The sequence below is a fragment of the Clarias gariepinus genome, chromosome 6 (assembly GCF_024256425.1).
Source record: "Clarias gariepinus isolate MV-2021 ecotype Netherlands chromosome 6, CGAR_prim_01v2, whole genome shotgun sequence".
NCBI classification, from domain to species: domain Eukaryota; kingdom Metazoa; phylum Chordata; class Actinopteri; order Siluriformes; family Clariidae; genus Clarias; species Clarias gariepinus.
The window spans coordinates 15,775,668-15,791,888 of NC_071105.1; the positions used below are offsets into that span (position 1 = coordinate 15,775,668).

Genomic DNA, 16,221 nt, shown 5'->3' on the forward strand with positions numbered 1-16,221 from the left:
TATTGTCTGAAATATACAGTACTGCATTTTTTTGTGTCATAAGAGTAAGGTTGTAAAGAGGACCTTCTATTCATCAGTTTCTAGCAGCCAGGAGGAGCCAGAAACAGATATCACAGTTTTCAGATCAACAGTTTTCAGATCATTTTAATTTTTTAAATTTTTTTTAATGATCCGGTTCCTGAACTGTCTCAATCATTTACTCACACTTATTTGTTTTTTTTTTGTCGTTTTCTCTGTTTTCTATAATCCCCCAGTTTACTTATTCTTTCCCTCTGTGGATGTTTATGCCTCTCTTTGTCTCGTTACTCCTTATTCAATTCAATTTCAATTTTATTTTATTTGTATAGCGCTTTTAACAATTGACATTGTCGCAAATCAGCTTTACACAATCAAATGAATTATTTAAGTTTGTATGAATTGTGAATGTGTTTCAATCATAATGATAAGATTGTCCCTGATGAGCAAGCCGAAGGCAACGGCGAAGAAAAACTCCCTGAGATGGCAGTAGGAAGAAACCTTGAGAACCTTATGTCTTGTTCTCTATTCATCCTATTTTTTCTATCTGTATCTTTCTTCGTTTCTGCTTTAGATCCGCTGGCTGCTGAAGGACGAGATCGTCTCAGCACTTCGTCACTCGTCTGTTGTGGACTGCTCCACTCTGCAGAAGGTGGCTGATCATGTCTTCCGCTCCAGCGGGAGGCCTGGCTGCCATCACGAGCTCGTCCCTCTGCAGTTTGTCTTCGGCCCAGAACAATCACTGGAGAAGTTTAAAGAGGTGCGATCAGTTAATAATTTATTTTATACGTTCTAATATTTTTATAAATAGATGAGTGTTATTTTCAAGATCTATCAGTTAAAATCAATTTTTCTTTAAATTTATATATTATTACATCTATGAATGTATTATTACATCTATTAATATAAATCTATTATAAAAAATTGTGTTCAAGCACCGATGACGTTGATGTTCTAATGCTCTTCTTTATCTTCAGGAGTTCAGACGTTTCACTTTTCCTGGTTACTTGTTAAACGCGGAGAAGCAGAATTTCTACTACATCTCTCAGAGTCGACAGCACTCACAGATACTACAGACAGCCCAAGAATTGAATCAGAACTCCACCTTTTTTCAGGGAGAAGGATCTATTTCTCAACCAGCCAGTCATCTACCTGAGGCTGAAAGCAACTTGAAAACAACAGTCAGTCATTCCCCGTTTTCAAAGGGGTTAGACAGTGAGGTGGAGCCTCAGAAAAAGGAGGTTGAGTCAGAGGTATTTTATATCCCGCATTAGTCAGTTTAGGTCGGTTAAAATCTTAAATTAAATGTTTACATCTAACAAGTTGTGTTTTTGTGATCTACGTTAAATCATATATAGAATGATGTTCACAAAAAAATTTGTGTTAACTTTCACAATGTAAACATCACTATATATGTTTTGTAATGACAATGCTGTAATACAGCAGGGTGAAGTAGGCGAGGAAACGCAGACTCAGCACCAAACAGAGGGGCAGAAAGAACAAGAAGAGATCACAGATGAAGGAAGTGAGGAAGTGAAACCTCCTCAGTCAGATTCAATCAGTGACTCCCTCTCTGAACGAATCAGAGCAGCTGGTACAGATTATGGATATTCACAAAGCACCAGCCAGCAGACATGCATCAGTACCGACCACATCCCTCCTCCAACAACTCATTCTGTCATCAGTCTGGAGTCCATTACACATGGTAAATATTTCCACAAATATTGGGAAATGTACAACACAATGCACCTCATTTATCAGGCAGGTTTTGTACATTTAGGTGAAATAACTTATTTCTCACTGGTTGCATCATTCTGTTTTTCGATCGATCTGTCCAGTGAATTCAGCAAAGTGTAAACAGTATTTCTGATTAGTTTTTAAACATGGATTTTGCTACACATCTGTTATAACAAATATAGTATTTTCCTGAAATGTTGACCGTAATCTGGTTGGGAAATGTTAAAATAGAAAGGGATTCAGGGTTCACAAAAACAAGACATACAGCACATGACAGACAGTATATGTTATGTTTAAAAAGAATTACAGGAAGAATTATTGCTTGATTCGTCTGCTGAACCGGGAATGACACACATGTACACATGATGTGTCTGAAGTTTATTATCAGCAAAGAGAAAATCTTTTGGCCAGGAGATATATGATGTCATGCACGTTCCATACACCAAAAGAACCAGTCGTTAACGTGCAAGTCATAAGGAGACAGATAGTCGATAAGCATTAGCATTTTATGGTTGGACAAAAGGGTTCCAGCCATTTACAGTATATTCATATTTATCTGGGAATTATTGCCTTGTACGGAATAAGGTAGCAAATTGAGTGGGGATTGTTTTATTGACCTAGAGGCATGGGAAATTTTACACAATATCATTAATAAAGGTATTAAATAATTATTTCATATTGAGCTTAAAAGTTAGCTGTGCATTATTTTGCATTTTTAGGCAGTGGAAAGATCAGGCCGAGTCGAGTCCAGAGTGTCGTCTCCAGCCAGGGGAGTCTGGACTCAGACATGCTCGGTAACACTGTTTATTTTATTCCACATTACAAACTGTATACATGCCTTGAGTAATATTAGGTTTGTTTTATTTGAAGCAGTGTACTATTAATCTAATATTAGAAATATATAAATGCATTATTCTGTGTTTATACGGTGTATGTGTGTTAGGTTACGACGGAGGCAGCAGTGACTCAGAGTGTGATGGACCCACCATGGATGAGACTGAGATCCAGAGTCCTCTCATGCCAGATTTCTGGCTCATTATCCAAATCCAGAAAGACAGACTGGAGGTTTTCTCACACTCTAGGTTTGCCAAGCTCATGTTACAAACGACAGCTGTCCTTGTTTCGCATCATACATGCTCAGAAATAAAAGAAACAGCATGTAGTTACATTTTTTTGTGTTGTAGTACCATGAAAGAGTCCCTTTTGCCCCTTTCTGTGTCCTTTATCTTGCAAGGTGCATGTGATGTGATCTAATTATTTTTAAATATATTTTTTTTAAATCCTCCTTGCTCTCTCCTTGATGTTACCATCTCAACAAAAAGAAAAAGTACAGTTTGGTCATTTTATTTCTGAGAGTGTAGCCTCCAGCACTGTACACATTGCGGTTAATGTGATATGTAATGTGCGCTTTAGCATAAGACTGCTTGGACACATCATTTCAAACTTAAAAGTGTCTAGTAGTGTGGAAGTGATGGAGGTGACTTTGTTTAGCACCTGACAGAGAGTCATTTACTTAAAAATCATTATGTTAAGTCAAGAATAAAACAACAGTAGTCGTTAGTGATGACAGTCATCATTTCCAGGAAGGCAGCTTTAATATGTGTTTTGCCGCTGTGCTTAATGCAGTGTGTTGTGAATGCTGTTTTCCTGCAGAGTTTTATACATTGTACTTTGTTTGTTTTTGTTGTTATTGTTGTTGTTGCCAGGAGTTTTAAGGCTGCAAACGAGAGACAGTCTGGTGAAGAAGAAGAGGACGAGGAAATCCCAGAGTACCTGCGACTTCATCAGCTTATTGTGGAAGAGATTGGGAAAATATGTCGAAAAGTCAATCAGGTAAACGCATTTGGACTTTTCTGCAAACTGAGGTTTCATTTACAGTAGGAGCTGTGGACCATCATAGGCTTGCACAGTTCATCCTTAGTTGAAAGGCGTTTACAGTATTGTCTTAAATAAGTATTAAAATATTATTGTCACAGACTGTGTTGCTGTGTGTTGATGATGATGGGTGTTGGTGTTTGATGGTAATGTGTATGTGGTTGTTTTATTTATATATTGATGGTGAAGTAAATATGTAAGTCGGTGGTTAAATTTTAAGCAATGTATATGGGTATAGTATTGATGACTTGTTAGTGTGTTAGTGGCTGTTGATTTATGTTTGTAAATTATTGATTTGGTGGTGTATAATGGTTTATGTTCTTTACATGGTAAATGGAAATGTTCATGGTTGAAAGTAAGTATTCATATGAAATCTCTGTTTGTGGTTAGGAGTACACTATCTGTGTTTTTGCCACCGTTTTATTCTTGCTAGCTATTTTCATGTGTTTGATGATTATTTTTGCCTCTGTCCTCCATTTTTTAAATGTGAAAAAATTGGTGGTCTGTCAAATATGTCTGCTTAATATTTGTTGGAACTCAAGTCCCAATATTGAGGGATTATCCCTGAAGTTAATTTTTCATGGGTGATGCGTGTGCGCGTCCAACATTTTTGCCTGTTTCAGCTTCACATAAGGACTACATGGTGTGAACCAACATAGACCTTGAGCCAAACCACTGAAATTACATGACCATACATGATTGGTTGTTTAGCTTTATTTGTGCCTTTTAATAAAATTAAAACAGTTAAAGAGTTTTGGCGGCACAGTGGAGTAGTGGTTAGCACTGTTGAGCACCTCCAGGGTACGGGTTTGATTCCCCCCTGAGAGTCTGAGTGTGCATGGAACTTGCATGTTCTTCCTGTGCTTGGTGGGCTCCTTCCGGGTACTCTGGTTTCCTCCCACAGTCCACAGGCTTATTGGCGTTTCCAAATTCCCTGTAGTGTGTGAATGCGCGTGCAAATGTTGGCCAGAGGTCTGATGGAATGAATACACTGGTTACCAGTGGCCTTCACGGACCCTAGTTGGATTACAGAGGTTCCTAAATGAATTGATGGAATTCAGGGTTTTACAATAAGCTATAAGCTATATAAAATTGACATACTGTAATGAGTATTAAATTAATATACTGTTTGTCTTAACAGCGCCTCCTGCTGCAAGACCTGCATGACAGTCATGTGTGCAATTCTCTTCTGGTGGCTGAAAGTGAGGAAGACATCTGGAAAAATGAGCCTCTGTACAGGCAGAGGACGGCCACCTCAGACGGTACAGACTCATTATATATGTATATAGATGGGAAATTACTATATTATCTGTAAACACACACTGAGTGGAGCCTGTCGTCTGTCCATAAGGCATGATGCTGGAGCAGTATTCTTGTTCTGCCTCTGTATCCCCAGCAACAAGCGATTTCGAAATAGCCATATGTTTGCCCCCTTTTTTTTTTTTTTTTTAATACAATTAATGATGTGTCCCATTTGTTTCCTAAACCCAAATCACACTCTTAAAAATTCCCAGTCTGACCCAGAGTAAGATGTACCATTCATTCTGTTGCATTTTATGTCACACACTTCAACAAATACTTTGCCATAATTGCTGTGTTAACTGTTAATTTCTTTTTCTTAAAACAAAAAAAAGAAATACTACTACTACTACTAATAATAATCATGATGCTAGCACACAGACACACCCATGTTTTATAGAACCGGGCAGAATACATCTTTTCTTTCCCTTGTTGTGTTTGCTGTTGGGTCTAAATTAGCACGCCCATTTCCTAACGGTGCAGATCGTTCCGCTCCGCTGTGTGCAAATGAATTGAATCCAGAGAGTAATTGTGCTGTGAAACTTCAGTGGCTCTCCGGGGCAGCATCAGGCACGAGCACTGATAGTGACACACCATTATAGCCTTATTATGCTGAAGACACTACAACAGTCTCTCTCTCTTTTGTTTTCCTTCACTCATTTTGATTCTGTTTCATTCTTCTTCTTCATCTGCTTCTCCCTGTCTTAATGTTATTTCTGCATCTTTCTCTCTCTCTCTTTGTTTGTTTTCTTTCATTTCCTTTCCTTTCTTTCTTTCCTTGCAACCCTCTATTTATTGCTCTTTAATAATATTTTAATCATTTCTCCCCCCCCCAACGTCATCTGGTACAGACTATAACGCGGATGAAAGCTACCAGCCGAGAGATTACTTGGCTGCCACTATGCACTTCATGCCGGGTCACTTTGCGTGTGACGTAGTTTGGAGCACCATCATCCAAATCCATCCACGACTGAAGATGGGGCCCAACATGGGAGTGGCACGAGGTGACACACACACGCACAGTGATCATATACCTTGTAAACCTGTAAAGAATGACTGTCTCAGCCACACACTATTACTTTTGTAATGGCCTTATTACTCACACACTCACTCACTCATCTTCTATATTAAATCAAATCAAATTATTCAAACTGAACAAGCATTCATCAGCAAGCATTGGATTGGTGTCTCTTTCGTTCCTGTGTGTAACAGTAGAAAGTAGAATGTTTTCATTCAGTCATTCAACACTTACACTTATTATTTACATTAATTTCTACTGAGACATTCTAATGATGATGTCACCCATATTTGACGTGTGTATATATATTGATGTGTGTTGGTGATGGGGGGTTTATTGGAATATTGGTTTTTGATCAAGTGTGTTGCTGTTAGAACGTGTGTTGGAAAATATTGGTATGTATGATAATAATTATTGTAATAAAAAAAAAAATTATGGTAAATATTGGTGGTTAAATGTTTGTGTTGGAGGTTATGGGTGTTTGGTGTTTAAGCTAAATGAAGATCTTTGATTGTTAATAGTGGATTTTGCTAGTGTAACGTATTTAAGGTAATCAAGTTTACAAGTCTACAGTAGCTTTTAATACTGCATGGTTATTCAAAAATTTAATATTTAACTAAACATGCCTTAATGAATAATATATAGAGTTATAACCAAGATATTATCATATACCATATAAGTTATAACCTGCAGTGACATGGTGCAGCTTTTGCATTTAGTTTGTTCCATTCTGTAGCGCAATCAATAATGTGTGATATTTGATAATTCTGCTGCTTTGTTCTTGCTCTGTGCTTCCTCAGCAATCCAGGCTCTGCGTTCAGTGTTGAGTGCCTTCTGTGTGGTCAACCGCAAGAACATGTTTGTGTATCAGGAACGCACCACCAAATCCGTCTTCTACCTCAGGTCAGTGTGGAGGTCTAGCCTCCATCTAAGCCTGGCTTCTACGTTCTCTTCAATTCTCATCACGCGTCACTTATTCAAGCCGGTTCCTGCTCCTTCTGATGTAACCTTTTCTGAAGGCTTAATGTGGTGTGTAGTTTTTCTTTCTCTCAACTGGACTGATTGCTCTCTTCTTTTGACAGACTTTCAGAAACCTCTCAGACGGGGACATACAGTGATCTGGATATGAATCAGCATGTTTCTCGCTCACTGAGTTTGGCTCGCAGTCAGGAGCCTCTGGGATCTGAAGATCTAACGGTTAGTTCACACACACTAAAACTTCTCCAGTGATGTGTGATGAATATCATATATCCTAAAGATAGCTTAGTGTATTTTTTACTTTGTTCATTTATTTCATTTTAATACAGGGATTCTTATTTTATAAATCTGTCTTAACCAACTTTGTAAAAGTGGCAAAGATTTAATATTCCTATTGTATGCCTCGTTGCTGACCCATCTGTTTGCATTTTGTTCTCCAATTTCGCACTCCAGTCCAAAAGATTTCAGTCCACTCACTTCAATGATGCAGCTCCAGCTAAAACTCATTTGGACTTTTTATGAAAATGAGATTTTCTTGAAATACACTACAGTGTTACGATTCTAAGCATCTCATTTTGTTGAAATCCTGATAAGACTGAACCATGAGTGTGGGCACGAGCAGATGTTATGAGAGGATGAAACTTTCAATATCTCTCCAGGATTATTGAAATACTGCTTTTTCTCTTTACATTTTTTTTTTTACAATTAAAAAAAATCTTGTTGTTTGAATTAGACAGAGATTGCCCAATGACTAGATTAAAGGTGGCACATACTGTACATATGGTGGTAGTGAGGTGGCTGTGCTGATTAGCAGGTTGTGGTTTTAAATCCCAAGCTGCCACTCTACAGCCCTAAAGCAAGGCCCTTAATCCCTTTACCTGTCCTGTTTCAAATGTAATCATCAACTGTATGCATGGAATGCAAAAATTGACATTTCCAGCTACATCTTCTTCTTCTTTTTTTTTAACACTTCTTCTCTGTGTATGAAAGCCATAAACAGTTCATGCAGTACAAATAGAAATAGCTCTATTTAAGATTTTTTAAAAATATAAAGTTTATTTCTGTTTCTGGTGGTACAGTGGGGTAGTGGTTAGCGCTGTGTCCTCGCACCTTCTGGGTCGAGTGTTCCTGGGTCTGTGTGTGGATGTTTTCCCCTTGTTCGGTGGTTTTCCCCCGGGTATTTCGGTTTCCTCCCACAGTGCACAGACATGAGGATTAGGCTTATAGGTGTTCCTAAATTGTTCATAGTGTCTGGGTGTGATGCTCTGTGATGGATTGGCATCTAGTCCGGTATGGACCTTTGCCTTGTGCCCTAAACCTATCCTGGGATAGGCCTCAGGCCCTTGTGACCCTGTACACAAGATAAGTGGTATAAAAGACAAAGACTTCTGTTTCCCTGGTTTATCTGATTAACTAACCACCCCATTCTTATGATCTTTAGCTAAAAAAAGATTGATGCTAAGTATAAGCAGCTCTCCTTTTTTTAAAAATCCTTTTTAGAGCTATTATACAAAGTATGCTCATTTATTATCCTCACTAGATATAGATCGTCTGCCAGTGTATGTTTTCTCACTTAATCAGTGACACAGCATCCTACTGTAGAACAGGATTTATTTGACAGTGAAGTTATTCATTAGAAAATGCAATTTGATTAAACAGAGTGAGGACAAGTATGAGGGCTGTTTAGGTCAAACTAGGAGTTAGAATAAGAGAACATTGTTATGTAAGAATAAGAACAACCTTTATGTGTCTAAATTATCCCCTGCTACAGTAATGCACTTATCCCAGTGATTCACTAGTGCTTGGATACCATCCAGGTAAAACTTTTTCTCAGTAAGCCAGAGCCTTGATCAGACTGCCTGCTTCACGACTGAAATCCTGGCCTCCCAGGAACTCCTTTAATAGCCCAAATGTGTGGAAATGGCTTGGAGCAAGATGAGGCCTGAACTGTATGTTGGATGTGGCAGTAACTTCCAGCCTTGTAGAGTTCTTGTAAGGTGCAGGTGGTGTTTGTGAATAAAGGTTCCCACAGACAGATGCGTCTCTTTAACAAGTTAGCATAAAGTAAGGAACAACGGAAGTGGGCTCAGAGGCACCTTGACCGGGATCATCATTCACAGACATACAGCATTCTCTAAAAACAACTGCAGAATTCAAATGTTTTTTTTAAGAACAAGAGTCAATAAGAGTCAATCGGTTTCATGCCTTCATCCATGAGAAATTTCATCACCATGCACTGTTTCTTGTTTACACTAACATGCCATTTTGCTTAACACAGGATTCGCATGGCCTGACACATTAGTGCCACATTAGCGGCTTTTGACTTGAACGCCCCTTCGTAGAGTAAAACACATAGCTGTTAAATGTGGTGCCTGAAGGAGCTGTTACGTAACCGTATTTAACAGAAGTGTTCTTCTGCTTTGCTCCAGAGAAATCTATCGTGATTGCTACTTCTGTAGTACAGGATTACAAATAAACACGATCTGTGTTGTACTTAGCTTATGATGTACTACACGACCGTTTCTTTCACTGTTTTATGTTAATGTTGGTCGTATCTTAGCAGCGGTTGTGCATCTCTGCTTTTTTACTGAACATACTTGTTTTTAGGTTCCCTTTATACACACGCATTAAGCATCGGGAAACTGCAGCCTGCAGAAGTCATTATGACTGTGGTTGCAAGCAGAGACACTGCTGCGTGATTTATTTACACTGCTGTGTATAAAACAGAAACACATCCTTCAGTTTAGGAGCTTGATGAGCCCCTTAGAGTCAAAGATTCCTCCTTAAGGAGGAATGAACCACAGAGCAAGCTATGAGGAACTTGCGCTTCATAAACCGAAAAATAGCCTACAAGGTCGTGTGCGCGTGAATGTTAGAGAGAGAGAGAGAGAGAGAGAGAGAGAGAGAAAAATAAATTCATGTGTGTATATATGTACTTGTGTGTTAGATATGTGTCTTGTTTCCAGGGCTCCCGGTCGTCTCTGGAGGGCTCAAGGCCAGTTGGACAGGTGGACAAACACATTCTGCTGCTAGTGCATGGAGTGGAACGTGCAGGTGAGTGAGTGTGAGAGAGAGAGAGAGAGAGAGAGAGAGTCATTTACTGTCTGTGACCATGACCGTGTTCTGTACTCTTCAATATAAGACCTCAATACAAATAGTTTGCCAGTTTAAGTTTATTAGGTTAAAACCTTGTTTAAAAAAAAACAAGTTAATACAGTGTAAATACTGTATATAAAATATAGTCAAAATTTAATTAAATTTAAAAACATTGCAACTTTTTTTATTGAATTATTATTGAAGTATAGGTTTAGTGCTCAGTTTCTTTCTCTACAAAAACTCTTCAAATTTTTAGACTTTACACATGTTGGGAAAATGACAGAGACGTAAAGGACGTGTCGCTATCTAATGCATTATGCAGCAATAATGCATATGAATTTGATGCAGGATGAACGCCTGCAGTACCACCCACATTCTGCTAGGGAATGCTGTTGCTCTTTTTAGGACTTTTCAACCGTTAAAGCCGAACCCATGATGTCACCGCTTTCTCTTCTTGTTTGCTCACTCCGTCTCTCATCTATCCCAAGTCTTTGATTCGCTCACTTTAATAAGATCCTGTTAAGATTTGATTTCTATAAATGCATGTAGCAAAAAATATTGACCAAGCTTTAGGAATAGTGTGAAAAGAATGGCAGTAATCATAGTAAAAAAATGCTGGAGTAACTACTGTTAATAGCAACGACAGTGATAATGGTAATAGTATACCACTAGAGTGTCCTCTGTAGTGCAAATAACAGTAATGACAGTGACAGTATTAACAGTAACAACAGCAGTGAAATATAGGGATAGGAGGTTAAGGAGTGAGAGGTGTCGCAGTCACCACTGTTTCGCAGCAGGTGACATGTTTCATTAGTGTTTTCACTATCAAAACCTAAGGCATTAGTGGTTACAGTTTGTGGCAATCAGATTTTTTTTTCTTCAAATATTATTTGTCTCATACACAGTACGATAAGCAGTGAAATGCTTAAACAAGTTAATACAGCATAAAGGTTATTAAATTAAAAAAGATTTAAGCATTTATTATTGAATTATTATTAAAGGATAGGTTTAGTGCTTAGTTTCTTTCGCCACAAAAAAAAAAACTTAAAATTTTTAGACCTTACACATTTGGGAAAATGACAGAGATGTTAAAGACGTGTCACTAAAAATAAGAGATTATTAATAAAAAAATAAATATGAAAAAATAAGAAATACAATAGAAAAATTAATTTAGCTAAGATAAGAATAATCTATCTATAGAAAACAAAAAAAGGTAAAAATATAAGAAAACGTAGCTGAACAAATATAGAGAAGAAATTATTCTGTACAATATAGAAAAATATAGAAATTTAAATAGAAATGACGGAGTATTTACATGCAGATTTACATGAAAGTGTCATATTTAAAGTGACTTATGTGCAATAAGCCAAGAAATGAAATAGAAATATATAAATGTGCATGAATGATGCAGGTGTGCAGTGTCCATAAGTGTCCATGAATGTCCAGAATGAGTGCAAAGAGACAATGTCCTTAAGTGTGAATTTTATTTTATTTTTTTTTACTATTTTTCACTGCATAGGGAAGATCAAGTTGGATTTAATTGAATGTATGTTTCAAACGTTCCTGCACCTTTCTATGTACAGTATGGTTTTATTTATTTCTTTTATTTATTTAATTGCTGCAATAAAAAAAGAGTTTTTGCTTTAATTATTTTTTGTAAGCTCACAAACTCCAAATTCTTTACATATAGCCATTTTCTCGTTCTTCTTTACTCTGTCATTACATTTCCGAATAATATGCCTTAGAAAAATTAATAAGCAATAGCTTTGGGCATTTAAAAGGGTTAAATCAATGTGTCCTATGATAAATTGTTTTGTTTTATTTCAATTCAGTTGTATTTTTCATAGCCCTTTTAACAAGAGACTGAGATTTAGATTCCTAATGAGCCTGCCAGAAGTGACAGGGGGGTTGGGGAAAAGCTTATGAGAAGGTATGAAGAAGAAACGCTGGGACTCAAAGAGACTGCAAAGAGAAACGCTTTATCAAAATAGTGATATCACATAGTGTGATTATGTTAAACTGTGTTTTGTCAAACATGGCTAAATATGTTTAAGCGATGCTCAGTATGGGCATATTGTGAACAAGAGGCCAGTCGGTGTGATTACAGGAACAGTTCTTGGGTACAAAATCTACATTATCTAGCTGAGGTTATTTAGTAATGCATGAGCATCTTGTGCACAATTTTTTTTTTTTTTTACACGTCCAAATGGTACCATCCATTACAGCAGAAATGTATTTACTTATGTGACTCTCTGCAATCTCATGAAAATATTTCGTTGCTATACTGATTAATGAGTATAAGAAACAAATTGGACATGGGTTGCCAAATGAGCAGTACATGTGTGAAAGTGATGCAGGAAATAGTAGTTAATCTAATGTGTAGCTAATTACAAATCACGAAATGCGAGTCTGAAAGGAAGGTGATGATTATTTATGTGCTCTCGGGCTAGCCAGGAGCCTGAGACGCGAGTGCACCTGCAGCTGGCTTACAAATGGTCTAGTAGGACCAGACAGCAGGCATGAACATATTGCTTTTTCCTTAAGCTACAATTTAGCTTGGGTATGTAGCATGGAGCCAATACAAACTGTTATAAGTTAATGCTGTTGTCGTTATATAACCAAATGGGTGTATGTGATTATACAGTATAATGTGTATTAGACTTTAAGTAATGGTCTGTTTTGGTCAGTCTGCCGTACACTTACGATTGGTCTAATCATACACTTGAATAGTATAGCTCATCTGTGCTGTGATTGGCAGGTCCGGAGATCACAGATGAGTTGGTTAAAGTCCTTAGAAAGCGATTGGACGAAGCCACACTCGACATCATCACTGTGATGCTGGTTAGAAACTGCAAACTGACCCCTGCAGATGTAGAGGTACGTACAACCTCCTTCTTTATTTACCTGCTAGTAGTTTTTGAACTCTTCCTCTAAATCGAATACTGTATGTGGAATAATTTTCCAAAAAACATGTAATAATACATATATGCAACAGTTTTATTTGTGAATAATTTGATGTTAAAAATACAAATCAACTTAACGTTTTTGACTGAAAAATATTTACAGTGTTATAAAAAAAACGTATTTTTTTGTTTTTTGTCACACATAAATGATGAGATCATCAAACAAATTTTTATATTACACAAACATAGCTGTTCAAACCTACCTGGCCCTATGTGAAAAGTCCTTTAATAGAACCTGTCTGATAAATTGAAGGATCTAAAAAAGCAACACGATCTAAACAAGAACAGATGCGAAACAAAGTACATATATCAGTCTGGAAAGGGTTACAAAGCTGTTTCTCAGGCTTTGGGACTCCAGCAAACCACATTGAGAGCCATTATCGACAAATGGACAAAAGCTTGTAATGGTGTTGAACCTTCCCAGGAGTGGCTGGCCTACTAAAATTAATCTAAGAGCACAATGGCAACTCAACCAGGAGCTCATAAAAGAATTCAGAACAACATCTAAAGAGCTGCAGGCCTCACTTGCCTCAGTTAAGGTCAGTGTTCATGATGCAACAATAAGAAAGAGACTGGGCAAAAATGGCATCCATGGGGGAGTTCCAAGGTGAAAGCCAATGCTGACCAAAAAAAACAAAACGAAAGGCTTGTCTTGAATTTGCCAAAAAACAAAAAAGCATCTTGATTATTCCCAAAACCTGAGGACCTGGATAACTTGCCATAATTATTGAAACCATGAATTGTGTCTCTACCTCAAGCACAATTGGGTTATCCAGCAAGGCAATGATTTGAAACACATCAGCAAGTCTACCTTTAAATGCCCCCCATCCCCCCCAAAAAAAAGGTTTTGGAGGGGCTTAGTCAAATTCCAGGCTTAACTCATGTGGCATGACCTTAAATAGGACGTTCATGCTTAAAAAACCCTCCAATGTGACTGAATTGAAACAATTTTACATAAAAGAGTGGGTCAGAATCCCTCCATGGTTATGGAAAAGACTCATTACCAGTTATCACAAACGCTTGATTGCAGTTGTTGCCGCCAAGGGTGGCACAACCAGTCATTAGGTTTAGAGGCAATTACTTTTCACATTGGGCCCGGCAGCTTTGGACAGCTTTTTCCCTTAATAAATGAAGTCATCTTTATCTGCTGTGTACACTGTATTTGTCTATTCAGTGTTGCAAGTAGATGTATCCATATTGTATTCAGAGTTAAACAGGGAGTGGGTGTGGTCTAGAATGTGTTTTTAATTATTATGATTTTTTTTTCTTCAACCCTGTCTCTGGAAACTTAAATACCGCTGCAAACATCATAAAATAATTCTTTATTTGAGTTCATAATTGGGATCAACAGGATACACTGTGGACCTTCTGAGCCAAATTGGGTAACTGATTAAATTAATGGTACTGATTATTAATGGAACATTTATTGGGGGAAAAATCTCCCACCCCTTTCAACAGTTTATTCAGCCTCCTGGTTCTGCTCCTACTGAGGTGATGGAGTTCAGCCTGCCTCAGTACAGCATACCGTGGATCCGAGCCTTGGCCCATTATCTCCGCCAGAATCTGCTCATCTTCCTGCACATCCCTAAATACACAGACAGTAACATGGAGCACCACTTCAAGGTAACTGTTTCCACTCTGTCTGCCCTACACTGTTTGTTCAAATTTTATCACCCATCCTTAGTTACACAGTACATTTTAAAGAATAAACAGATACAAAATGTTGCATGGTGAAATAGATTCAGGTCAGGGTGCATTAATGAACTGCTGCTCTTTTCAGATCTCAGCTATTCAACATCCTAAAATAATTTCGAGAGGTGCAGGGAAAGTTTCGACGTGGATATGCTGGAAACTTTCTCTTTTTCCTGAGTGCTCAGTCTTTTATTGTGTTCAGCAATCAATCCACCCACCTCTCTCTCTCTTTCTCTCTCTCTCTCTCTCTCATTCTCTCTCTCTCTCTCAGCACTACTTCCATGTGAGCAGTGAGCTGCCTGATTCAGATATCTACCTCTACAACAAGCCTGGAGGCCAAGGAACAGGTGGCAAAGGTACATTCTTTCAGCTCCACTGCACTCTCACTTTTTGCTTCTTTATGTTTCTCACTCTATCTTTCTCAGTGTTTCATTTTTATTATAGAAAGCTTTACTGACATGATAAAGGGCTGCAATTTTTAAAAGCATTCTTATATATAGTTGCCATCCACATTAATAAAAGGCCTGTACACCTGCACATTTATGCAGTTTTCCAACCAATCAACCAATCATTTGTCAAAAACCCAGTGCCTAAAGACAACACGTGCAGGTAAAGGGCTTTAGTTTATGTTCAACTCAAAGGTTAGAATAAGACAAACCTGATTTCTCTGACTTTAAACATAGAGTTTTCGAGAAAGGCAAAGAAATATTGTCTAATGATGGGGATTAACCAAGCGATGCGGGTTTGAAAGCCTAGTCCTTCTAATTTCCTTTGTTTTATTGTAAACTATGCAAGGATTTCCCATATTTTTCATAAATGCTATTAGTTTTATATAAATATATAGAAATATTTAGTGACTTGGTGTACATGTACTTGCCAGAATTTCTACTTTTTTGATTTAAAGTAAACTGTTTTAATCTTGGGTAAATCTTATGTAATCTAAAGCCTTAACCCGATTTCCAGGATAATCATTTTATATTTCCTTGGCAGGCTGCCTATAAACACAGCCTTGGGAGCAGAGACAGGACTTTTTTCATCAATGCCTTAAGCCACATTATTCAGTTATTTATCTTAAAGTATATTACTCAGTATCTACTATGAATTATGTAATAACTTCAATAAAACCCATATAAAATGTGTACAGTTACAGTTTAGTCCGGCAGACTGAGTTTAAAAGTTTTTCCTAGGAGACTGTTAGCACAAAATTATTCTCAGCTCAGATCAGCATGTCATGCAACCTCCTCCAAGAGCACAGCTTAACCCTGGACATATTTTGAATCCATGTAATGTCATCAATCCTGCCTTGGTGTATCGACTGGACTGTCATTTTGATAGACTTTAAACTATCACAGTGTGCAAATCATTCAGAAGATGTTTAAATCCATATTAGGAGTTCAACATTGTTGAGTTTAGCAGTGCTAATATTTCACCAGCAAGAAGTAAATCGCAGTCATGCACCATGGAAACCAAGCAGCACATCTGTCTTGTGCACTGTTTGGTGATAACTCGCTAGAGAGTAGAGAACTTTTACAGTGAAAACTGTAAATC

At 37.6% G+C, this 16,221-nt stretch overlaps 1 protein-coding gene across 12 annotated transcripts in view; it reads left to right on the forward strand.

Moving 5' to 3' along the window:
* Positions 1–16,221, forward strand: part of szt2 (SZT2 subunit of KICSTOR complex) — a 109,947-nt gene that overhangs the window by 34,037 nt on the left and 59,689 nt on the right. For all 12 annotated transcript variants that reach the window (XM_053497590.1, XM_053497593.1, XM_053497591.1 and 9 more), the window contains 14 exons: positions 590–775; positions 993–1,268; positions 1,459–1,720; positions 2,472–2,546; positions 2,696–2,834; positions 3,459–3,585; positions 4,769–4,889; positions 5,778–5,930; positions 6,745–6,847; positions 7,027–7,141; positions 9,889–9,976; positions 12,777–12,895; positions 14,440–14,604; positions 14,945–15,029. In XM_053497590.1, coding sequence (XP_053353565.1) covers positions 590–775; positions 993–1,268; positions 1,459–1,720; positions 2,472–2,546; positions 2,696–2,834; positions 3,459–3,585; positions 4,769–4,889; positions 5,778–5,930; positions 6,745–6,847; positions 7,027–7,141; positions 9,889–9,976; positions 12,777–12,895; positions 14,440–14,604; positions 14,945–15,029 — 2,014 coding nt within the window. The remainder of the gene's footprint in view (positions 1–589; positions 776–992; positions 1,269–1,458; positions 1,721–2,471; positions 2,547–2,695; positions 2,835–3,458; positions 3,586–4,768; positions 4,890–5,777; positions 5,931–6,744; positions 6,848–7,026; positions 7,142–9,888; positions 9,977–12,776; positions 12,896–14,439; positions 14,605–14,944; positions 15,030–16,221) is intronic.